General features: G+C 50.0%; 3 protein-coding genes across 13 annotated transcripts in view; 1 reads left to right on the forward strand and 2 right to left on the reverse strand.

Moving 5' to 3' along the window:
• The window catches only part of PIAS3 (protein inhibitor of activated STAT 3), a 26,429-nt gene continuing 3,909 nt past the window's right edge, over window positions 1-22,520 (forward strand). Inside the window, exons 1-14 of one of the 9 annotated variants that reach the window (XM_081122020.1) lie at window positions 1-130; window positions 2,178-2,595; window positions 2,748-2,832; window positions 3,067-3,117; window positions 3,308-3,398; window positions 3,874-4,008; window positions 4,212-4,317; window positions 4,891-4,964; window positions 5,083-5,243; window positions 5,998-6,131; window positions 6,212-6,380; window positions 6,550-6,683; window positions 6,866-6,903; window positions 7,441-8,625. In XM_081122020.1, the coding sequence (XP_080978146.1) occupies window positions 2,181-2,595; window positions 2,748-2,832; window positions 3,067-3,117; window positions 3,308-3,398; window positions 3,874-4,008; window positions 4,212-4,317; window positions 4,891-4,964; window positions 5,083-5,243; window positions 5,998-6,131; window positions 6,212-6,380; window positions 6,550-6,683; window positions 6,866-6,903; window positions 7,441-7,707 (1,860 nt within the window). In that variant the 5' untranslated portion in view covers window positions 1-130; window positions 2,178-2,180 and the 3' untranslated portion in view covers window positions 7,708-8,625. Of the gene's footprint in view, window positions 131-669; window positions 777-1,021; window positions 1,124-2,177; window positions 2,596-2,747; window positions 2,833-3,066; window positions 3,118-3,307; window positions 3,399-3,873; window positions 4,009-4,211; window positions 4,318-4,890; window positions 4,965-5,082; window positions 5,244-5,997; window positions 6,132-6,211; window positions 6,381-6,549; window positions 6,684-6,865; window positions 6,904-6,996; window positions 8,630-22,520 lie in introns of those variants that run through there. The other 8 variants (XM_081122026.1, XM_081122019.1, XM_081122024.1 and 5 more) reach the window with 8 other exon arrangements.
• NUDT17 (nudix hydrolase 17) lies at window positions 5,782-11,108 on the reverse strand. 3 transcript variants are annotated; one of them, XM_081122032.1, is made up of 8 exons: window positions 11,042-11,108; window positions 10,557-10,740; window positions 10,300-10,325; window positions 10,084-10,176; window positions 9,743-9,841; window positions 9,395-9,531; window positions 8,851-9,000; window positions 5,782-6,367 (listed from the first exon to the last, which is right to left on the reverse strand). In XM_081122032.1, the coding sequence occupies exons 1-8, from the start codon at window positions 11,087-11,089 to the stop codon at window positions 6,364-6,366; spliced, it is 741 nt and encodes a 246-aa protein (XP_080978158.1). In that variant the 5' UTR covers window positions 11,090-11,108; the 3' UTR covers window positions 5,782-6,363. The 3 variants fall into 3 exon arrangements, with proteins under 3 accessions (XP_080978158.1, XP_080978156.1, XP_080978157.1); XM_081122030.1 differs by having other exon boundaries at window positions 10,898-11,099; XM_081122031.1 differs by lacking the exon at window positions 9,395-9,531 and having other exon boundaries at window positions 10,898-11,099.
• Window positions 12,612-22,520, reverse strand: part of POLR3C (RNA polymerase III subunit C) — a 15,601-nt gene continuing 5,692 nt past the window's right edge. Inside the window, exons 6-15 of the mRNA XM_081122028.1 lie at window positions 20,467-20,571; window positions 20,247-20,339; window positions 18,673-18,753; window positions 18,156-18,207; window positions 17,470-17,530; window positions 16,883-17,033; window positions 16,066-16,167; window positions 15,894-15,943; window positions 15,319-15,468; window positions 12,612-12,846 (exon numbers count right to left, since the gene is read on the reverse strand). Coding sequence (XP_080978154.1) covers window positions 12,765-12,846; window positions 15,319-15,468; window positions 15,894-15,943; window positions 16,066-16,167; window positions 16,883-17,033; window positions 17,470-17,530; window positions 18,156-18,207; window positions 18,673-18,753; window positions 20,247-20,339; window positions 20,467-20,571 — 927 coding nt within the window. The 3' untranslated portion in view covers window positions 12,612-12,764. The remainder of the gene's footprint in view (window positions 12,847-15,318; window positions 15,469-15,893; window positions 15,944-16,065; window positions 16,168-16,882; window positions 17,034-17,469; window positions 17,531-18,155; window positions 18,208-18,672; window positions 18,754-20,246; window positions 20,340-20,466; window positions 20,572-22,520) is intronic.

Consider the following 22,520-nt stretch of genomic DNA (forward strand, 5'->3'; position numbering starts at 1 on the left):
GGCTCCAGCCGGGCGGAGCCGCGGCGGCGTCCAGCGGCGGGGCTGACCTCTAGCTGAGCGGCCGGAGCGCGCCGGGCCCGCCCCGCCCGCCGCCCACCCTGCGGGCGCCTCCCGCTCCCGAGGCCGCGCGGTAAGTTGCGCTCCCCGCACCGAACTTTCCCGCCGCCGGTCGGGGTCCGCCGGCCGGACCCGGAGCCGCCGCGCAGTCGGCGCGGCGCGGGGTGGGGGTGGGGACGGAGGCTCGGGAACAGCCGTCTGGCCGCGAACTGTTCGCGCCTCCACAGCTCCCCCGAAGCGGGCCGGGTCGCGCCCGTTTCCCGAGGCGGTGAAACTCCCGTGGCTGGTTCAACTCGTGGGGGGGCCGCGCCCCTCCCCCGTTCCTCTTCGGCTGGGCAGCTCCGGGCCCTCGCCCAGCAGCCCATCCCCTCCCGCTCCGGCGGGTCTAGCGCCCTCCCCCGGGCACCTCCGCCCGCCTCTCCGTGACCCCTGGGGACCCCGCGATCTCCTGGGCCGCACCCTCCCTCCGTGCCCGCCCGCCTCGCGTCCCGGCCGAAGACGCGCCGGGCTCGGCCCCGAGCGGTGGGAGGTGCCGCAGCCGGTGCGTGTCCCGAGCCCGGCGGGCGGGGCCGGGGAGGAGGTGTCGGCCGGACGGGGCGGAGCAGCCGGCAGTTTGCGGCCGGCGCCGGGGTGGGGAGTTGCGCGCCGGTCCCTGGGCCTGAGCCCGGCTCGGGCTCGCGCGGCGATGCCTCAAGATGGCGGAGCTGGGCGAGTTAAAGGTACGGCCCCTCCCCCACCGCGCGGGCCGGCGCCCGCGGCCGGCCGCGCCGGGGCGGCGGCGGGGACTGGGTGCCGAGGGCTCGGGTGGGGCTGCGGACGTGGCGGAGCCCGGCCGCTGGGGCTGGGAGCGCGGCGGCGGCGGGAGGAAGGGGCTGCGGCGTGGCTCCGGGGGCGGGGCCGCGGGGCAGATGCGGGGGTGGGGCCGAGGGGACTGCAGCTGTTGGGGGCCGAGGCGCAGGGGGCGGGGACGCGGGGTGCCAGTCGGATTCGGCGAGGGAGCCGATGTAGGGGTAGGGCCGGAGGGAAAGCCGTCGCGGAGGCTTAGGGCGAGCCCGCGGAGGCCGAGGTGACGGCAGGGGCAGGGCAGGGCTGCGGCCGGGGCTGCGGGGCGGCGGGCGCCCCTGGGCGCCCCGCGGAGCTGGAAGCTGCGGGGCCGCTCCCGGGACCCGAGCCTGGGGATGCCCGCGGGCGGCGAGGGCGAGGGCGAGGGCGAGGGCGAGGCGAGCGGCGGCCCGAGCATCCCGCGCCCGACGGGACGGTCCCCTTCAGCGAGGGGCACCCGTGGGCGGGGCCGGGCGCGTGAAGCTCTGGGGGTCCGAGCGAAGTTCTCGATGGCGCCGGGGGAGTAGACGGGACCGAGGAGACGCGGGTGGGAGCGAGTTTCTCAGCGCAGGTCTCCACGGGCCGGGCAGCACAGCCGCCCGGGAGCAGAGGACCGTGGGGGCTGCCCCGGGCGGGTCCCCCAGGGAGTCCAGGAGGGGCCACTGCTCACCGCCTCGCCCCAAGTTTAGGTCTTGTTTCCTTCAGACAGTGGGGGGTGGTTACGTAAATGACGCCGCGAGGACCTGGGGGAGCTGTGAGCGCCGCACCTGCCTGAAAGCCCGGGCGCGAAGCTGCCGACGCCCGGGGAGCAGCCGAGGCGGGGAGTGTGGGCCGCGGGCGCAGCCCCGCAGCCCGGCCCCCTCCTTCCCGGGGGCGCCCCGCGAGGCCGCGCCTCCCTCCTCCCTGCCTCCCGCCCTCTTCCCAGGGCCTGAGCCCGAGGGCGGGAGGGGATCCAGCAGCCACAGGAGGCCGGCCGCGGGTGGGATGGAGGCGGGGGCTCCGGGGCGCCGAGGGGGGCTCGCTGTCTGCCCCCTGCCCCCGGTCGGCTCCAGGCTGGGGGGAGGGCTGCTCAAGCTGAGGACAGTGCTTGACCTGAGGGTTACTAAGGCGGGACTAAGATGTCCCTTTGGCCAGGTTGGCTGCCTGGCATCCCGAGGTGGTGAAACTCTCGGGCTGCAAAGCATCTTTATGATCAGTGCTGGAAAGAAAGGTGGTGCCCCTCTGGTAGCTCAGCCCAGTGTCTTTGGCAAGACAGGCCTACCTAAGGTCGGCTTCTCAGGCTTCCCTGTTCTCCACAGCACATGGTGATGAGTTTCCGGGTGTCTGAGCTCCAGGTGCTCCTTGGCTTTGCTGGCCGCAACAAAAGTGGACGGAAGCACGAGCTCCTGGGCAAGGCCCTGCACCTCCTCAAGTCCAGCTGTGCCCCCAGTGTCCAGATGAAGATCAAAGAGCTGTACCGCCGACGCTTCCCCCGAAAGACACTGGGGCCCTCTGATCTCTCCCTTCTCTCTTTGCCCCCTGGGACTCCTCCCGTGGGCTCCTCTGGTCCTCTAGCTCCCATCCCCCCTGCCCTCTTGGCCCCTGGCACCCTGCTGGGCCCCAAGCGTGAAGTGGACATGCACCCCCCTCTGCCCCAGCCTGTGCACCCTGATGTCACCATGAAACCATTGCCATTCTACGAAGTCCACGGGGAGCTCATCCGGCCCACCACCCTTGGTACGGCTCTTTGTGATCCTTCCGTCTTTCTGGACTCCATGCCTCTTCCCCAAGCCTTTCCTAGGCTTTAGTCCTGTGGAATCAACCTGGGATGGGGGCAACTTCTGTAGCTGCCAGTGCACTTGGGAATAACTGCCCGTTTTTGTCCTCAGCATCCACCTCTAGCCAGCGGTTTGAGGAAGCGCACTTTACTTTTGCGCTCACACCCCAGCAAGTGCAGCAGATTCTCACATCCAGGTACATCTCTCCAGCCCTCTGGCCTCATCCTAGGGTGGTTACCCCTGGACTCTGCTCTTTCTTCTCTTTACCCTGCTCTCCCTATCCATCACCTTGAACCTGCTTTGTGTCGTTCTCTTGTATGTCTCTCTGCTATCCCCTGGTCATCTAACTTTCTGTGTTTCTGTCTGTTCACCCTGCCCTCTGGGGCCACAGCCACATACTGATGCGTCTCCTTCTCCCTTCCTGTTACAGAGAGGTTCTGCCAGGAGCCAAATGTGATTATACCATACAGGTGCAGCTAAGGTGAGTTGATTTTCCCTCCCTCCCTCCCTCCCTGGCTCCCTTTGGGGATGGAATGAAATAAGGGTATGACAGGTACTCCTAGGAGATATCCTTGCTGTGCTGCATCCACCAGTCCTGGGACTCTTGTATGCTGGGGTGTTCAGCTGAAGAAACTGCCCCCATTCTTTTATCTTCTCTCATCTCTTCCTAGGTTCTGTCTCTGTGAGACCAGCTGCCCCCAGGAGGATTATTTCCCCCCCAACCTGTTTGTCAAGGTCAATGGGAAACTGTGCCCTCTGCCGGTAAATGCTTTTCCCTTCTTCCAACACTAACCTCTTCTGTTTCAGTTCCTAAGTGTTAACTACAAACTGATTTTGAAAGAGACATGCCTAGCAAGGTGCCTGGTACATAGTAGGTGTTCAGTTAACTGATCTAATCAATATAGAGAATTCTAAGACAGGGCTGAACAAGGGTTCTTTCAGAACCCAGAGGAGTGACGTTAGCTCGACCCAAATGCTCAGGGAAGGCTTCTCAGAAGTTATGACTCCAGGGCTGAGAGTTGGACCTATGCTTCCTCCTCTGGAACTCAGTGAGTGGGCTCCTGGTCAGTGAATAAGCTTTCCTTTCACTCAGGAGTGAACCCCACACACAACGGTAGTGCTCCAGTTTTGTGAGTCACTGAATAGGCCCTCATCTCCTTGATCAATGAGCTGGCCTTCCTTCCAGGGAGTGAGTAACCCGTGACAAGATGTTTTGACCAGTCCCTCCCTTCCCCAGGGTTACCTTCCCCCTACCAAGAATGGGGCTGAGCCCAAGAGGCCCAGCCGCCCCATCAACATCACACCCCTGGCTCGACTCTCGGCCACTGTTCCCAACACCATCGTGGTCAACTGGTCATCTGAGTTTGGACGGGTGAGCATGGCTGAGTCAGGAAGGATGGAGAAGCCTGCAACACAGGGAGTGAGGAGGAATCACCCAAGTGTCTTGGGTTTGGGAAACATTTTCCTCTTTATGGGTCCCTCTGCCTTAACCTGCTTTCTCTGCTCCTCGTGGGACTAAGGGTAGAGGGGTGGTGTGCAAAGCAGAGGCTAATTGTCTCCCCTGCCTCCAAGTAGAATTACTCCTTGTCTGTGTACCTGGTGAGGCAGTTGACTGCAGGGACTCTTCTACAAAAACTCAGAGCAAAGGGCATCCGGAACCCAGATCACTCCCGGGCACTGAGTGAGTAGCATCCTGCCCCTCTTCCCCACTCTCACCTGGATCCAAGGCCCTCTAGCCTTTTGAATCAAATCCACACCCCTCTTATTACAATTTACCTCATCTCTGACATTAACCTCAACCCTCCCCCAGCCCCCTTACCAATCGTAGTGGTTGAGAAGTCGGACCACTCCCAGGCACTGAGTGACACCCTTGCATTTCCAATTATACATCTGTTTTGCACCTCCCAGACTCTAACTCTGGCTCCACTAGAATATGGGTTCTTCAGACTGGAAAGAATCTTAAGGATCATCTAGTCTAACTCTCTTGTGATGCTTCAATTCCCTCTAGGTCATCTCTGCCAAAGTGTCACCCAGCTGTATTTGAGCATCTTCAGGGATGGGGAAATCTCCCCTCACCCACCCAGCCTTCATAATCCAGATCCCAGACCTACCCCCATGTGACAGCCCACTGGTCCCCAAAGGCTCTCTACCCAGCTGCCTCTCAGCCAGAGCCATCTGCTTCTGGCCTCACCGCCTCCCAGGCGTCCTCTCCAGCCTTGCTTGCCTCATGGCTCTGGTTTCACTCTTGTTTCAGTCAAGGAGAAATTAACGGCTGACCCGGACAGTGAGGTGGCCACTACAAGTCTCCGAGTGTCACTCATGTGCCCGGTGAGTACAAGGCAGAAGAGAAGGGGGAGGAGGGTTGGGTTAAACCTCTGGACTCAGAGGAAGGTTCCTAGAGCTATTAGAGTGAGGCTTTCTGACCAGAGAATTCCTCTCTCCACAGCTAGGGAAGATGCGCCTGACTGTCCCTTGTCGTGCCCTCACCTGCGCCCACCTACAGAGCTTCGATGCTGCCCTGTATCTACAGATGAATGAGAAGAAGCCAACGTGGACATGTCCTGTGTGTGACAAGAAGGCTCCCTATGAATCTCTTATCATTGATGGGTAAGGCCATTCTGCATTCTGCTTTATCTTACCTAGGACAGCCACTAGGATTCTCTCTCATATATGTACGTGTTATAGATATGTATATATATGTGTGCGTGTGTACATACATATATACATGTTCTGTATCTCCTTTTATAATATATACATACATGTTTCCAACACTGAGGACTTATTATAAACTAGATGTGGTGTTGAGCACTCTGCACACCTTATCTCATTGAATCCTTATAAATAACTATGAGATAGGTACTGTCATTATGAGAGAGGGAACTGGGGCTTAGAGAAACTGAGTATTTTTCCCAAAGTTATATTGTTAGTAAGTGGCAGAACCACTGCACTGAACTGTTATATCGCTTATAGCAACTACCTGATCTCTCACTGAGCATAACAGTGAAGTTCTTTTGAAGGCCTGGATATGCTGATCTAGTTAGTTCCCACCCCCTTCCAGAGCCTACATTATGGTTCTTGTTCCCAGTGCCCTTTTTAAGGTGGTTTATGGAATTCTTGTTTTGTCCCTAGTAGTACATGAAATAGGTGCTTAGAATGTATTTATTTTAAAACTTAGCATTTAAAGTTTGCAAAGCTCTTTTACATATTTACTTGATTCTAACAACTCAGTTCAGTAGAGTGGATAATATCCCTATTTTACAGATGAGGAAACTGAGGTTCAGGAAGGTGAGTAGCAGAATTCCCTGGCTATTGTCCCTGCCATCTCCCAGCCCCATGAATTCCCTTTTCTTCCCTCCCCCAGTCTATTCATGGAGATTCTTAATTCCTGCTCGGATTGTGATGAGATCCAGTTCATGGAAGATGGATCCTGGTGCCCATTGAAACCCAAGAAGGAGGCATCTGAGGTTTGCCCCCCGCCAGGGTATGGGCTGGATGGTGAGTGATCCCCTGTCCCCCAGCTGAGCTAAGTCTTGAATGGCCTCTTCTCTGAGACACAGTCTTCTTACCACCCACAGGCCTCCAGTACAGCCCAGTCCAAGAGGGCAATCCCTCAGAGAATAGGAAGAAGGTTGAAGTTATTGACCTGACATTAGAAAGCTCATCAGATGAGGAGGACCTGCCCCCGACGAAGAAGCACTGTCCTGTCACCTCAGCTGCCATCCCGGCTCTACCTGGAAGCAAAGGGTATGAGGAAATAGTCTGAATCTATAGCAGAAGGACAGAGGAAAATGTCAGGACAGCTTTCTGGTTGCTGGGCAAACCCTGGTGCAAAGAGGGGACTTTGGAGGCCGAGCTGGGAGAGGGCATCTGTGGTTCACTGGCTGCCCCAGTTCAGTTCCTTGTCTCCCCTCAGAGTCTTGACATCTGGTCACCAGCCCTCTTCGGTGCTCCGGAGCCCTGCTATGGGAACGCTGGGTGGAGATTTCCTGTCCAGTCTCCCACTACATGAGTACCCACCTGCCTTCCCACTGGGGGCAGACATCCAAGGTAGGACACTGACCACAGAGTGGGGTTGGCACTTCCATCTGCCCCAGCACCTGATCAGAACCCCTGCTCCTGTTCAAGCTTTCTGGGTCTGTTTGCAAAGGGCCATGATCCAAGGAACTTTGTTTTGTTTTTTGTGGTGATGGGGTCAGACCGGAAGTTGATTGTAATTTTCTTCTTACCAGGTTTAGATTTATTTTCTTTCCTTCAGACTGAAAGTCAGGTAAGTGGTCCCTTCTCCTGTGAAGATCTCAGATCTTTGGAGCTTCCTTTCTGGGCACTAATGGGCACCCTCCCTCTCTCATTTTCCCTGTAGACCCAAACCTGCTTCTCTGAGAGAAGGGGATGGTACAGGCAGTTGACTTCCCTCCGAGGCCCCACTAGTACTTCCTCATTCTCACCTGCCTTCCTCGATCCCAGTTACTGTTCTCTCTAGAGATTTCAGCGTAGTTCTGCCCCTTGCCTGCTCACCCCCTCGTCCATGTGCACTTGAGCACCGTGCCTGCCTCAACCAGACATTCCACACATTTCACACACCCACAGGGCTAAGAAAATAGCAATCTGGAGGGGCTGTCTCAAGTCAGGGGATCAGGGTGGGCGTGGGAAGGTAGGGAAAGAATCAGAGAGAGGCTCTCCTGCTTGGAGAAGACCTTGGGATCCAGAGGGGTTGATTCATCCTGTATGATATTTCCAAGATGAGTGATGGGGAGGCAGGTAAAGAAAGGATAAAACCCTAAACTGTGCCCTTGATTCCTCCCAGCACTATGGTCCCTCCGTCATCACCTCGCTAGATGAACAGGATGCCCTTGGCCATTTCTTCCAGTACCGAGGGACCCCTTCCCACTTCCTGGGCCCACTAGCCCCCACATTGGGGAGCTCTCACCGCAGCACCACTCCAGCACCCCCTCCTGGCCGTGTCAGTAGCATTGTGGCTCCTGGGGGGGCCTTGAGGGAGGGGCACGGAGGACCCCTGCCCCCAGGTCCCTCTTTGACTGGCTGCCGTTCAGACATCATTTCCCTGGACTGAGTCCCCTGGATTATGGAACCTTCACTGTCTCCCAGCGCTGAGCAAGTATGCTGTGGAGTCCAGACCCCTGGCCACTCTGCCACTTAGCAGGGTTTTGCCCAAAGGCAAGAAAGACCTTCACAGACACTAGTTTTTGGCCTCATCTCTGCCGGACAAGGCCAGCATCCAAAGGGTTAATATTTAACCTCTTTTTAAGGACATTTAGGTTCTATTTTTTGAAGTGGTCTTTAGATGGCTGGCATATTCATTTGGGTATGTTAACCTAGGCAGGGGGGCAAGTGGGATGGGATATGAGTTGGGGGAAGGGCTGAATTCTCAGCCTTGACTATCTAGAGCCTCATGGGGAAGGGGCCCTTCTGTTGTCCCCCAGATGCCCTCTCTTCCCAGTCTCCAAATCCATGGCTCAGTTCCATCCACATAGCCATTGTCTCTTCATGTCCATCCTGTTCTCTCTGGCCAAACAGACAGGTGGAGAAACTGAGACAGACACATGGACAGAGAACTCTATTTTGGGTTGCAGATTTTTGTACATAGACAAGGAAAACCAAAATGCGTCCAAAGACAACTTCCCCTGCCTCCTACTTCCCAGTATGCCTGAGGAGGAGGTATGGCCTCAGCCCTGATCCCCAGGGGTTTGGGAGCAGGGCCTGGCCTATTGCCCCGGGCTCTCTATTTATATATTTAAGTTCACAATGTTTCTTATGCTGACCAGCCCAGGGCTTGAACTTCTAAAGGTCCACTGCCCTGAGGTGAGGTCTGGCTCATTCTGCACCTTTCCTGGGAGGTGGAAGGACCCTTGTGCTGTCCCTAATCTCCTTTTTCAGGCTCCTCCAGGGCCTAGGACCTCTGTTGTAATTTTACTTTTTATTCCCAAAGTTGTACAAAGTTCTTACCCATAATAAAGGTTGTGAATCTTCTGTGTCATGGAGGTGGGCTGGGGAGGGGGTTATGTACTTGGCTTTCCAGGTCCCTGGTTTGGGGGAAGGGGTGTCCATGTTCTGTTCTCCCTTTGCAGGCCCAGAGTCCACATGAGCTCGTGTCACTGAGGATTTCCAAGAGCAGTTCTCTCTTCCTCCCCCTCCCCACATGCCCACTAGTGCATTCAGCCCAATACTGTTCAGCCCTCCCGCCCTTCACCCTTACCTGCCCAGATGTTGCAGCCAGAGCCCGAGGGCAAACTTGGTCCCGGTGCTGACCCTCTCTTTGTCTTCTGCGGTGGCTGGGGTCGTCTGCAGCAGTGTGGACATGGGCAAGGCCAGAGGTCGAGCTCTTCCATCCTCTAGCTCCATTGCACTGCATAATGACAACTGTCTGAGCTGTGCCTGTGGCTTAGCCCACTTCCATATGCATCAAGTCATCTAACTCTCCCAACCACTGCAGGAGAGGGGTGGGTGGGTGTTAACCTCATTTTACAGAAAGGAAACAGGTTCAAGGAGGGTTAAGTGACTTGCCCCTATGGGAGAATGGGACACGACCCGGGTCTTCAGGGATAGCCAGTCAGGGCAGGAACCCTTGGAGTTTGATGGACAATGTCTGTGATCTTATGTGCTCTCTTCATTATCAGTGGACCAACTCTCCCTAAATCTCTCCCACCACACAAATTCCACCCCCCTCCCCCTGGGAGGAGATAGAAGCTGAATTTCTCAATGTGTATGTGTTGGAGGGTCAGGGAGAAGCTCCTACTTACAGGACAGAGGGTGGTAGGTCCTGGGGGAGATGTCTGGGTGTCTCCGTCCCATCCTCTGTGGCAGCCACTGCAGCTGCTACATCTGGGCCCAGCCATAGAAAGGCGCTCACCTCACTTGGGTTTGGCTGGATCCGGGCCTGGGGCCAGATATGTTGATCCCTTTATCAGGACCTCTATCAGGAGGCCTGTTCTGATCACAACCTACTCTCAGGTGGAGTGGAGAGAAACTTGGGGGGGGGGGGGGGGAGGCTTTCTCTGACTTTACCCCTCCCCCACCTTAGTCACAGTGACAACCAGTCTGCTTGGGCCTCCTGAGCCCCCCCATCCTTCCTCCACTGCCAGTCCTACCTGCAGCTGCTGCTGTGACTCCTGGGAGACCACAAGTAGATAGAGAACGATGTGATGGTATTTGGGGAGACCCCAGCTCAACCTAGGAGGGTAGGCAGACTAAGAAAAAAATGACAAAGATGAGAACTTTCTGTCTCTTCTTGAGATTTCGAAAATACAGCTGAGGAAGTGGAGGGTAGAGATGGTGCAGGAGGGGCACCCATGAGGATTGTGGGCTTGGGCACTCCAAACCACCCACTCCATTGTTTTTCCTGTGGCCAAAGGCAGGTAAGGCTGTTCTATGGGTTTTGGTGGGGAAGATGTTGAGGGTTCTTGGTTAAATAGAGAGGTCCCAGTCTCACCTCCCATAACCCCAGAGGGACCCAAGAGAACTGGCCCTGGAGCAGCTGTAGTCCACTCTCTTCCCAAAGCTCTCGAAGCCCGCAGTCCAACAGCTGGCAGGGAGAGAGGGCAAGTCAGGGGCCAGGGCCCCACCTCAGGCCACACCCAAGGTGGTCCCAGTCAGGTATCTGGGTTCAGGACAGGGTGCCGGCTGGGTCAGCTGAATGGCTGGTTACCTCTTCTTCAAGTTCCACGTGCCCACCTGCAACAACAGTGGGCCCAAGAGGTGAATGGGGTGTTCTTGCCCAGGGACCCCCACTCACTATTTACATTGCCTCCTCCAGCGGGCACAGATGCAGTCGCAGCCTCTTGTGTTTATGGGACAGACCCCATTTCTGGGCCTACTTCTCAGTCCTTCGGAGACTGAGCATAGCCCGCTGGGTGAAGAGCAAGTTCCTCCCTGGACTTGGGACGTTGCCCTCAGGGCGCTCACCTGGTGGTACCCAGAGGTTGGGGGAAACTCTGAGGGTGCGTGTCCTCCGGGTCAACAGGACTGTCCGGTCGCTGGACTGCAGAAGGACGGTCACACCTAGATCCACACTTCCATTCGGGGGCAGCTCTGTTCCCGGGGGCCTGGGCTGCTGGTCCAGGGCCGCAAAAGGGCAGAAGGCGGGTCGCTGGCCAGAGGGAGTCGGTCGGGTTAAGGTTTCAGCAGCGGGCGGAGCTTCCAGAAATTAGGCGACACCGCGCGGTGGGGCGGGGACTGAGGGGGCCCTGCCCGGCCCCCGGGCCTCCCCGCGGCCCCGACTCCCCACCGCGGGCCCTCCTCCCAACCTGGAGCGGGAGCCTGGCCGCGGCGCCCGGGAACGGCCCGTCCGAGAGGAGCAGCTGCCCTCGCCGCACGCAGCAGTGTGCGGGCCACGGCCCGAGCCCCGCCCCGGCGCCCAGGAGGCCGCACACGCTCTGCGCGAAGCTCACCGGCGCCGGGCGCCCGCCCCGCAGCACCAGCACCCGCGCCGCCGCCATGCCGAGGCCCCGGTCCCCGCGTCCCGTTGGCGCCCTCTGGTGGCCCAGCGGCGCCTCCCCTCGGTCGCGGGGTCGGAAGCAGCCAGGATTCCCGAATGTCCCAGGAAATTTTAGGTGTAATATTTGGGGGTGACCCTTGGGTACAATGTTAATAAATGACAAAGGAGACCACCTCCAGATCGTCAGCTGTTCTCTTCTTCCCACCTGTTTAGGACAATGATCCCCAGACCGAATGATTTCTGGGCTCATGTCCCCTCCCACCGGTCACGGGCTGAACTGTAAGCACCTCTCCACAACGCTGCACACCTGCTACAGCAGGTATCGCCTCAAATTAATTACATCTGTCGCCTAATCAGATACCCACAAAACATTTTTGACACCTCCCCTTTCTTTCACCTCAGTTCTGGCAGGACTCAGGTCTTTTTCTAGTCATGTCTATTTGCAGCTCCCCCAAGAACCAGGCTCTGCTCGGCTCTGGGACTGTTCTCCCCTTCCACCTGGCAAATCCTCTCACTTTCCCCATGGCCTTTCCCCGTGGTCTCTCTGTACACGAGACTTTCCATGACAGGCCCACCGCCCAATACTTCTCTGTACTTATTTGTCTCCTCACTAGGCTGTATTCTTAAGGCATAGTCATCTGTGTACCCCCAAGGTCTGGCCTAGTACTGGGAATATAATAGGTGCTCAGTAAATGATGGTGAGTAGCCTGAAGGCAGAGATGGTATCTTGTTTATCTTCTATATTACATCTAGTATAATGGCTAGCAATTAATTGGCACTCAAACGTTTAATGAATTAGAACCAACACTGGTAAGAGGAAATTGATTATAAAACGCTTAACTGCTTTAAATGAACTGATGCCGCTGTGACAGATTATATCAACTACTATATTAATCATGGTACTGAGAAAACTTAGAATTGCTGCTTTTAAGGAACCATGAGGAGAAAGGCAATGATTTATTGAGTACTTACCATATGCTGGCTATTGTGTTTTTTTTTTTTTTTTAAATATGTCTTTATTGATTTCAGAGAGAGGAAAGGAGAGGGGTGGGAGAGATAGAAACATCAATGATGAGTCATTGATTTAGCCCACAACCCGGGCATGTGCCCTGACTGGGAATTGAACCCCGATCGCCTGGATCCTAGGTTGACGCTCAACCGATGAGCCACGCCTGGCTGTGCTGTGCTAGGTGTTTTACATGCATAATTTGCCTGGAGCTGGCAAATGTGGCTTCTATCCATAGATTCTAGAGGGATTGCTTGGGGCAATCCACCTGCTAGCCCTGAGACTAGCCTTTTCCCCTACAAGGTGGTAGTCTTTCATATTATATTCCCTACATTGTGTGTATGAGTTTAAGATTACAGTGTAACAAAGAACAGGTGTAGCTTTTTGAAAATGGAATGAACTGCTTAGGAAGAAGTTTCTTCCACTGCCAGGAATGTTCAAACAGACTTGGCTGACTTCTTGGTGGGAACTAAGTTTCTCCTGCCAAGGAGGAGAGAATGTAGTGATGGGCTGAAGACAGGATCAGCAAACTGGTGTATTCTAGGAGGTAGGGACAGAGGGTTTCAGTACAAGAATCTGTAACTTATCCCACTGCAAAGAATGCATCCAGGCGCCTCCTTCATTTTTCCTTCCAATCCCTCAGATCTCTGAGGAAGACTCTTCTGCAGGGTCACTGCCTCTTCATGGTGCTCTCTATGTACGACTCCAGCAAGAAGATAGTTTCATCCACCTGGATCTCACTGGCATCCAACCTGAGTGAAAAAGTGAAAGCATTTGCCCAGACTGAAGGTTTATTAGCATATTTACGATTAGAAGGCTAGGCTGGGTGTGGAGAATTGCTTGGTTACCTTTGAGATTAATGGGTAGAAAGCAGAAGAACCAACAGATCATTCTCCTATTTACTGAGCATCAGTTCAAATGCCAGGCACTGTGGAAACTGCTGAGGATTCAAAAGATACAGCCTCTGTCCTGGGAGAAGTTAAAGTCTAACTTGCAACCAGGAGAAAGAACAGCACATGTAAAGGCAGAGGTATAAAAGGATCTAGTGTGTTTTAAACTTTTTTTAAAATATGTTTTTATTGATTTCAGAGAGAGGGAGAGAGAGAAACATCAATGATGAGAGAGGGTCATTGATTGGCTGCCTCCTGCACGCCCCCTGCTGGGGATTGAGCCTGCAACCAGGGCATGTGTCCTGACTGGGAATCAAACTGCAATCTCCTGGATCATAAGTTGATGCTCAACCACTGAGCCCACACCGGTGGGGCGGATCTAGATGTTTTACTTTTTTTTTTTTTTTTAATATATTTTTATTGACTTCAGAGAGAGGAAAGGAGAGGGAGAGAGACAGAAACATCAATGATGAGAGTCACTGATCGAGCACACGACCTGGGAATGTGCCCTGACCAGGAATTGAACCCCGATCGCCTAGATCCCAGGTCGACGCTCAACCACTGAGCCATGCCCGACCGGGCTAGAGTGTTTTAAAATAGAAGCTGAGAGTGGCTGAGGCTAAAGTGAGTAGTGATTAGGAATAGAAGGGAACTTCCTCAATATGATTGAAACCATCCATGAAAACCCCACAGCTAACATCATACTTAATGGTAAAAGACAGAAAGCTTTCTCCAAGATCAAGGCCTGCATGGCTCAGTGGTTGAGTGTCAACCTATGATCCAGGAGATCTTGGTTCGATTCCTGGTCAGGGCACAAGCCTGGGTTTCGGGCTTGATCCCCAGCAGGGTACGGTGTGCAGGAGGCAGCCAATCAATGACTCTCTCATCACTGATGTTTCTGTCTTTCTCCCCCTCTCCCTTCCTCTCTGAAATCAACAAAAAATTATTTAAAAAGTTCAGGAATAAGACAAAGATGTCTGCTTTTCACACCCATTCAACCTTTTACTGGAGGGTCTAGCCAGGGAAATTAAGTAAGAAAAAGAAAAGGCATTCAGGTTGACATGATCCTATACTTAGAAAAGTCTAGAAGGATCTGCAAAAAAATTATTAGAGTCAACAAATAAATTTTTAAAAGTTGCAGGATGTGAAATCAAAACACAAACATTAGTTTTAGCACTGGCTGGTGTGGCTCAGTTGATTGGAGTGTCATCTCGTATACCACAAGGTGGTGGGTTTGATTCCTGGTCAGGGCACATATACAGGCTGTGGGTTCGATCCCCGGTCAGGGCATGTGCAGGAGGCAACCAGTTGATGTTTCTGTCTCACACTGATGTTTCTCTCTCTCTCTCTAAAAATCAATAAAAAAATTTTTTCCAATACTTAAAAAAAATCAGTTTTATTCCTATACACTAGCAATTAACAATTCAAAAATGAAATTAAGGAAATGCTGAAATTGCATTAAAAAAAGAATAAAATACTTAGGCATCAATTTAACAAAAGAAGTGCAGGACTTGAACACAGAACACGACAAAACAATGTTGAAAGGAACTAAAGAAGACCTAAATAAATGGAAAGGCCTCCCATGTTCACGGGTTGGAAGACTTAATATTGTTAAGATGGCAATACTCCCCAAAGTGATCTACAGATTCAGAGCAACCCTGTTAAGGTGAATGGAGAGAACTAAAGGAAATGAAGTTGGGGAACAGGCTGCTATGAAATTATAAAAGATCCTAAATGTCACGCCGAGGAGTCTGGTCTTTACACTATAAATTTAGGAGTTAATAAAGCATTTAAAGTAGGAGAGTGAGCCCTGGCAGGTGTGGCTCAGTTTGTGGGCACGATCCCCAGTAGGGGGTGTGCAGGAGGCAGCCGAGTGATGTTTCTCTCTCATCGATATTTCTCTCTCTCTCTCCTTTCCTCTCTCTAAAAAAAAAAAAATCAATAAAAACATATTTAAAAAAAAGTAGGAGAGTGGTATTATCAGTCATTTTAAAGATAGTAACTTTGAGAGCATTATAAGAGATGGTTTGAAGGGGAAGGTGATTGTGAAGATCTAGGGAAGAGGTGGCGAAGGCCTGCATGGGGACTGAGATGGAAGGCCAGATTTGAGACACACTGAAGTAAAACCAACCACCTCGGTGAACAAGTGTGTGGTGAGGGAGGAGAAGCTGAGGATGTTGTTAAAGTTTTCAGTTTAGGGAAATAGGTGGATTAGATCCTGTTAACTGAGCTGGAAAAGAGGGTAGTGAGTTTAGGTTTGTTTGTGTAAACTTGGAGGGGTGGATCTGTATGGAAGGTATTTTGAAACATAGGTCTGAAGCGTATGATGCTTACTTGTTGACATTGCGTTTTAGAGTCTCTAGCTGCTGGCGTTCAGGGGCTGTGATCATCTCCTCTATTTCCTGCAGCTGTGCCTCCTCTGCACCTGTAGCCTGCATAGATGCAATGATGGCTTCCACCCTCTGAGACTTTTCTAGTAGACGCCTGTCAGACAAACACAACTCTGAGGCTTGTCCCCTAGCTGTGGAGATGCTTTTGCCCCGTAGCCCTGGGGTATAACTTCCCCTTTACCACAATCCTGGTCACAGTGGATAATGTCACCCTTCAAGGACATTTTCTACAAACTTAATTAGAAATGTGACTTCACCCCCGAAACCCTTATTGCCTGTCATTTGCACTTTAAGTTTGGTGCCAGTTTGTACATTTCTCATGAATATAATCTACAAAATTATTTCACTGGGGGTATATTAGAAAAATGTAGACTAATGCATGATTTATGCCAACCTAAAGCAACAATTCAATGCATCGAGGATGGTTACTGTCTCCACTGGCTTCCATTTCTACCGGAAATTTCCCCTCAAGCCTTTGGCCTTGAATACATGTAATTACTAAACTAAAATGCTACTTACTTGTTCTCCTTGGTCTCAGATTGCCTCCTTTCTATCAAGTTGGCTATGCTCTGAGGAGAAGACAAAAAACGCACAGTTCTACTTAAGTAGCTCAGGTAAAAAGGCTAAAGGGGGCCCAAGGGCAAGACTAGTCTTTGTGGAGGGAATGGAAAGAAGGTCCAGAAGGAGTTACCTTGTAGCACCTGTGCAGTAACATGCGGGCAGCTGACAGGACGTTGACAGTATATAGATAGAAGGTCCTGGAGGGGGCATGGTCTGGCGTTTTGGGAATTTCCTACTTGTCCATAGAAAGAAAAACCAGAGAAATGATACTGTTCTTCAGAACTGGCCAAGTCAACATCTGTCCCATCTGAAGCTACCAGGCCCCCTCTTTCACTCACACTTCCCTCTTCCCCAGTCACTCAGCATCTGTGTTTGTGGCATAACCAGCCACAAAGAGAACTGAGCTGCCCTGTTTTTTCCATTTGAACATCCTGAGTGGAGAAGAGAAGGCAACTAACATTTACCAAGCAACTCTTGTGTGCCCGGCACACGAGACCTGTGGTTGATCTTGACGATAAACCGCATTATCTTTATTACCACCACCCATCACCACTTCATGGATAGGAAAATCTATGGGGGGAATGTGCTCACTGTAACAGGTAAGAGGAGGAGCTGGGACTCAGGCTCCAAGATGCACTCCATTTCCTCACAGGGTCTACTGCGTGGCTCTGCGCATTGTGAGAACTCCCCAGATGTTGCTAAATTTAATCTATAATAAACTTAAAGTTCAAGGAAAGGACAATCACAGGGACTAGGAGCTAAAGAAAAAGGGTGGAGTGATTTCGTGGCTGTGCCTTTTTTTACTAGGCCAGCTGAAACTCCGTATCTTTCAAATGCTTGCTATGTCTTTATTAATCTTTTGTTTTTTTGTCTCAGAGTTGGAGACAGAGTTTGCTTGGGGTTCTAGTCCAGCTATGCTGGTTGATGATTAAGACACCATTTGTTACCTGGAGCAATATGAAATTTTCTGAGAGCATCTTATAAAGCATATCCTTCGCCTCCTTCGCTGGAATCATTGCAAAGTCTTCTACCTGTTTCTGCTCCAGGTGTTTCTTTTGCAAAACTAGACGAAATATTCTGGCACAGCGAGACCCAAATCTAGAAAGGAAAGAAGAGAGTAAATAGCATGCTTTAGCACCACATAGTCACAGATGGTGGTTGCTCTGTTTCCATGTGTGGAGCCAGGGCCAGAGAGGAACAGCAATCAGAGAATTCTTTCACAACTCCACAGACTGATGACGGTACAGCTAGTCATAAGGCAGTCACCAACTGCTGACACTTGAGCGCCTCATTTCCCGCCCCAGTAAGTAAAAGCTCTAGGAAGGCCAGTTAAATGGCATCATTGGGAATTAAGCAGGAGGATACTTAGGATGAAGAGTAGTAGTAGGTGGGATCCACAGTAGTCCAGTGGGAAATGGGGCAAGATATGCCAAAGTATGCCTATGTTGGTTGCTTATATAATGATCGAATTACATGTTCAAATGGGGCATGGAAAGGAAGTGTCTGACCCCAACCCAATTGGTGACCCCCTTACCTCTCCTGTACAACCGACTCCAGAGTGGCTGTGGCTAGGGATCCAAGAACCTTATGCAGGTCTTTATGTAGAGGATTAAGGTCACTCAATAATGGTTTGGCCTGCACATTGTGGTATTAGTTTTATTCATGTTTCTAATTTAAAATTTAAATGTTATTTGATTTTTATACTGATCATATTTATGGTAAATAAGTATTTCAAAACCTTAATTTGGTTAATTTAAAGTCCTTTTTGCCCTGGTTGGTGTGGCTCAATGGTTAGAGCGTCGGCCTGCACACCAAAGGGTCCTGGGTTCGATTCTCAGTCAAGGGCACGAACCTGGGTTGCAGTTTCGATTCCCAGCCCCAACTGAGGTGCATTTGGGAGGCAACCAATCCACATGCCTCTCACATCGATCTCTCTCTCCCCCCTTCTTCTCCCTCCCTCCCTCCTTCCCCCCCTCCCTCCCTCCCTTCCACTCTCTAAGAAAAAAAAAAATCAAAAATAAAAATCAATGGAAAAATTCCCTTGGAGAGGATTAACAAAAACAAATAAAAAGTCCCTTTTACTTCTTTATCATCAATGTATTAGTTAAATTTTCTAACTTATTTAGCATACTAAATATTATCAAATCTTTTCTTTCATAAGTGATCACTCTCTTTAATAGTCTGGCTGCCTGACTGTAAGGAAATAACTGGTAAGGATACTGATGACATACGTTCCTCCACCACTGTCGCCAGACTTTCCAACAAACTCTAGCTATTAGGAAAAAAAGAGAGACTGTGTTAACTGGATGGAAAATCTAGTGATTCTGTTTCCAAAGGAGGAAATCTGGCCGAGTCTGTAGAAGTAACTCTCCTATTAGATCAGGGGTAGGGAAACTTTTTTTTACCTAGGGCCATTTGGATATTTATAACATCATTCTCAGGCCATACAAAATTATCAACTTAAAAATTAGCTATGAAAAAGGCTCCTAGATTTATTGAATTTTGAGTCCCGCCTGCGGTTGCCTTGACAGGGCTGGACCAAATGATTTTGCGGGCTGTATATGGCCCGTGGCCTGGATGTTCCCCACCCCTGGATTAGATGATGGTAGAGAAATTGTCTGAGTTGGCTAGGTAGAGAAGGCGGCTATAGAAGGATGTCAGGTATCAGTGGCAGAAATAAGCCGTAAACATAGCAGAAAAAAGAAAGAAACAAACAAAAAAGCCAAAACAGACTTACTGGGTCATCTGCCAGCAGAGTGAGATACTGATCAAGAACTTGCTTAGAGATATTATAACCAACAGGTAGGGATCTGAAGATCTATGGTGCAAAGAGAAGAGAAAATGGGTTTGGGAACTTAGAATTGATGACATTACTAAAATAAAGATTTTTTTTTAATCCTCACCTGAGGATATTTTTCCCATTGCTTTTCAGAGAGAGCGGAAGGAAGGGGGAGAGAGAGAGAAAAATGGACATGAGAGAGACACACAGATTGGTTGCCTCCCGCATGCACCCTGACTGGGGCCGGGCACTGAGCCTACAACCGAGGAACGTGCCCTTGTCTGGAATCAAACCCGAGACCCTTCAGTCTGCGGGTCGATGCTCTAACCACTAAGCCAAATCGGCTAAGGCTGAAATAAAGATGTTTTAATTTTAGATATCACAGTATAAAAATGTCCAAAAATACAGCAGCATTGCTTGTAAGAGTAAAAATCTAGAAATAATCCAAATGTCTAATAGTAAGGAATTGATTAAAATAAAGTACAGCATAGCCATTAAGTGAAATATGATACAGCCATTATAAAGAATAAGACAGATCTATAAATGACATGAAAAGGTGGTTTACATTATACTGGCATATGAAAAATGAAAGTTTATAACTATATAGAGTATAATCCATTATTTTTTGGTTAAAAAAATACACATATACCTACGTATGTGTGGGATGATACCTAAAAAGAGTTTGAATAAAGATGTATACCAAACTATTAACAAGGATCTCTGGGGTTGGGATTATGCAAAACTATATAGATATTTAAATTGAGATATGTTATATATATGGAAGCACAGATCTTAAGGGTTTAATTTGACGAGTGTTGAAAATTGTATACACCTGTGTAACTACCATCCACAAGATATATAACACGTCCACCATTCCTGAAAGTTTGGGGAACAACATTATACATTTATATGCTGTTTGAATGCAGGTCATGTAATTACTTTGTCATCAGAAAAAAACTTATATTTAATTTTTTGTTATATAAGTTAAAAAAGCTTTATATAAGTAATATAAAAGTTTAGTAAGTATTTTTGTATGGGTAAATATAATTATGAAAGTAACAGAATATAAATAAACATTGGATATACTAAACATTAATATTTTAAGAAACATATAATAAAAAATATTTAAAATGTAAAAAATAGCCCTGGCCAGTTTGTTCAGTGGTTAGAGTGTTGGCCCATGGTCTGAAGGGTCCTGGGTTTGATTCCAGCCAAGGGCACATACCTTGACTGCAGGCTCCATCCCAGCCCGTCAGGGCGCATGTGGGAGGCGACCATTCGATGTGTCTCTCTCACATCGATGTTTCTCATTCTCTCTCTCCCTTCCACTCTCTCTGAAAAAGCAATGGAGAAAATATTCTCCAAGAGACCAAATATTTTAGTGCCTATCACTTGAAGAGAATCCCTGTCCCACCTCAAACAACGAAGACTCTTTCAAGGCTCAAACCTCAACCTAATTCAGGCTGTATGTATAATATTTACGTTATAATATCCAAGAGCCTGTCAGAAAAATAGCACAACATGAAACTCACCTCATTGGAAGACAATGGCTGCGTGAAGGGGGCACTAGAGGGTGTGGTTATCTCACTCATTCGAAGCATGGTCCTTATGATCTCGCTGCTGGTCTGGATTTGAAAAGTAAACTGGAAGTCAGAATTCATTCTGCTGTGCTGGCTCTGGCTAAATGCCAATGGCCACATCTGTCAAGTAAGAATGTCCATTTGGCCACTGTCCCACCCACTTAGGTATCACCTGGTCCATCCTGTTGGCGACAGCGCTGACAATGGCTTGGTCTCGGAAGTGCTGGTGGAATCTGTCAAGGTTGGCCTGCCAATAAATTCCATCATCTGGAATGGGCTGAGGAGGGGAAAGGATTAAGTATCCACTCATGTGGACTAGTGCCTCAATAAGCTCAGTCTCAAACTTCAAACAGAGTCCCTGAACCAACCTCTAGCCTTTTTCTATTTTAACGTTTCTCCAGTATCCTGAAATCTTGCCTACCCCACCCTTCTCACTCTCAGCAGATGACCCTGCATCTTATTTCGAGAGAAAACACAAGCCATTAGGCCCAAACTCACTCAACTTTGTGCACACATCCTCTCATTTCTTTATCCCCACATTTATTTTCTTTCAAAATTCCACTTTTATCACAGTGGACAAAATGTTTCTCCTTTTACCTAAGTTCAATGCCCGTACTGGCATGCTGGATCTTACCCTCTCCTGCATGCTCAGGGACCCAGCTCAGTGTTCCCTCCTCTCTAAATCTTCAGCCTCTCTTTCTTTACTGTTTTTTTTCCCACCAGCCTTTACCTTGTCCAAATCTCTTCTACTCTAAAATAATAATTCTTCAACAGTATGCCTTTTCTCCTTTCCATTTCTGTCATAGTCAGTGTTCTCAAAGAGGTGACAATCCCTGCTGTATCCCTCCACAGATGTACTCAACCCATTTCCACCACCGCGCTGAAATGCCAAGGTCCCTGAGGACCTCCTTGTTGCTAAGTTCAAAGAATACTTTCCAATTCTGATCTTTTTTGATCCTTCTGAAGCGTATGACATGGCTGGACATTTTTTCCTTCTTAATGCTATGTGGCCCCTTGGATTTCATGACACTTCTTTCTTGGTGCTCCTCCTAACCATTCTGACTACTCTTCCTCAGTCTGCAGATTCCTTTTCCAGATGGCACATATAAATACGGTGTTCCTCAGGGTTCTTTTTACTCTACATATCTACTTAGGTGATTTAAAAAAATATGTATGTTTTTATTGATTTCAGAGAGAGGAAGGGAGACGGAGAGAGATAAAAACAACAGTGATGAGTCTTTGATTGGCTGTCTCCTGCACTGGGGATCGAGCCTGAAAAAGGGCATGTGCTCTGACTGAGAAATGAACTGTCATAGGTCGACACTCAATCACTGAGCCATACCAGCCAGGCTCTACTTCGGTGATTTTACCTGCCCTCAAGGCTTTAACTATTGATACATTTCCAAATATATCACTTAATTCTAGAACTCTCTACAAAGCTCCAAGAGCATAGACTCAACTGCCTATTTGAACTTGCATCTGTTCCCCAAAACTGTTCTTTTTCAAAGTTTTCAGCTAATTATACTATAACCGACCCAATTTCTTAAGCTAGAAACTTGAGTATCATCCCCAACCCCTTGTTCTCCCTCATACACCATCCAATTACCAAGTTCTATTTAGTCTTTATATTTATCAAATGTCTGTTTTTCTGTATCTTGACTATCATTACCTTATTTCAGGCTCTAATCATGGCTTACCCGGATTACTACAATAGCCTTTTTAAAAAAATTGATTTTAGAGAGAAGAAAGTGAGGGAGAGAGAGGGAGAGAGAGAAAGAGAGAGAGAGAGAGAGAAAGAAACACTGACGTGTGAAAGAAACTTCAATTGGTTGCCTCCCAAACGTGCCCCAACCAGGGACTGAACCTGCAACCCAGATATGTGCCCTGAACTGAGCCTGTCACCTTCTGGTGTGTGCTCCAACCAACTGAGCCACCTAACTGCGGTCAGGGCGCCTCCTAACTGCTTTTCAGTTTTCTTTTTAATATAGTGGACACTATAAAAGGGGGTTTTGGGTTTTCTGCTTAAATCTTGTTCCCTTTGCATCTTTCTCCCCATTGCTCAGAGAACAGTGCTGTTTCACCTTTTTGGGGCACAATTCCCTTGAAGAAGTGCTCTACAGAAAAATGCATATGCACTAACATAGGTGGACTCTCTGAAATCCATACAAGTTACGAACCACTGTACTACAGTAATTTTTCTGAAACACACATCTAGCCATTTCCTTC

Source organism: Miniopterus schreibersii, assembly GCF_964146895.1.
Source record: "Miniopterus schreibersii genome assembly, chromosome: 19".
NCBI lineage: Eukaryota > Metazoa > Chordata > Mammalia > Chiroptera > Miniopteridae > Miniopterus > Miniopterus schreibersii.

Bases quoted from the DNA above. Each gene is read 5' to 3' on its own strand.
- NUDT17 (XM_081122030.1), bottom strand. From the start codon at position 11,089: ATGGCGGCGGCGCGGGTGCTGGTGCTGCGGGGCGGGCGCCCGGCGCCG. The intron at 10,177-10,299 runs GTAACCAGCCAT...TCTCCCTGCCAG, and splicing joins ACGTGGAACTTGAAGAAGAG to CTGTTGGACTGCGGGCTTCG. The intron at 9,532-9,742 runs GTAGGACTGGCA...ATCTGGCCCCAG, and splicing joins AGTCACAGCAGCAGCTGCAG to GCCCGGATCCAGCCAAACCC.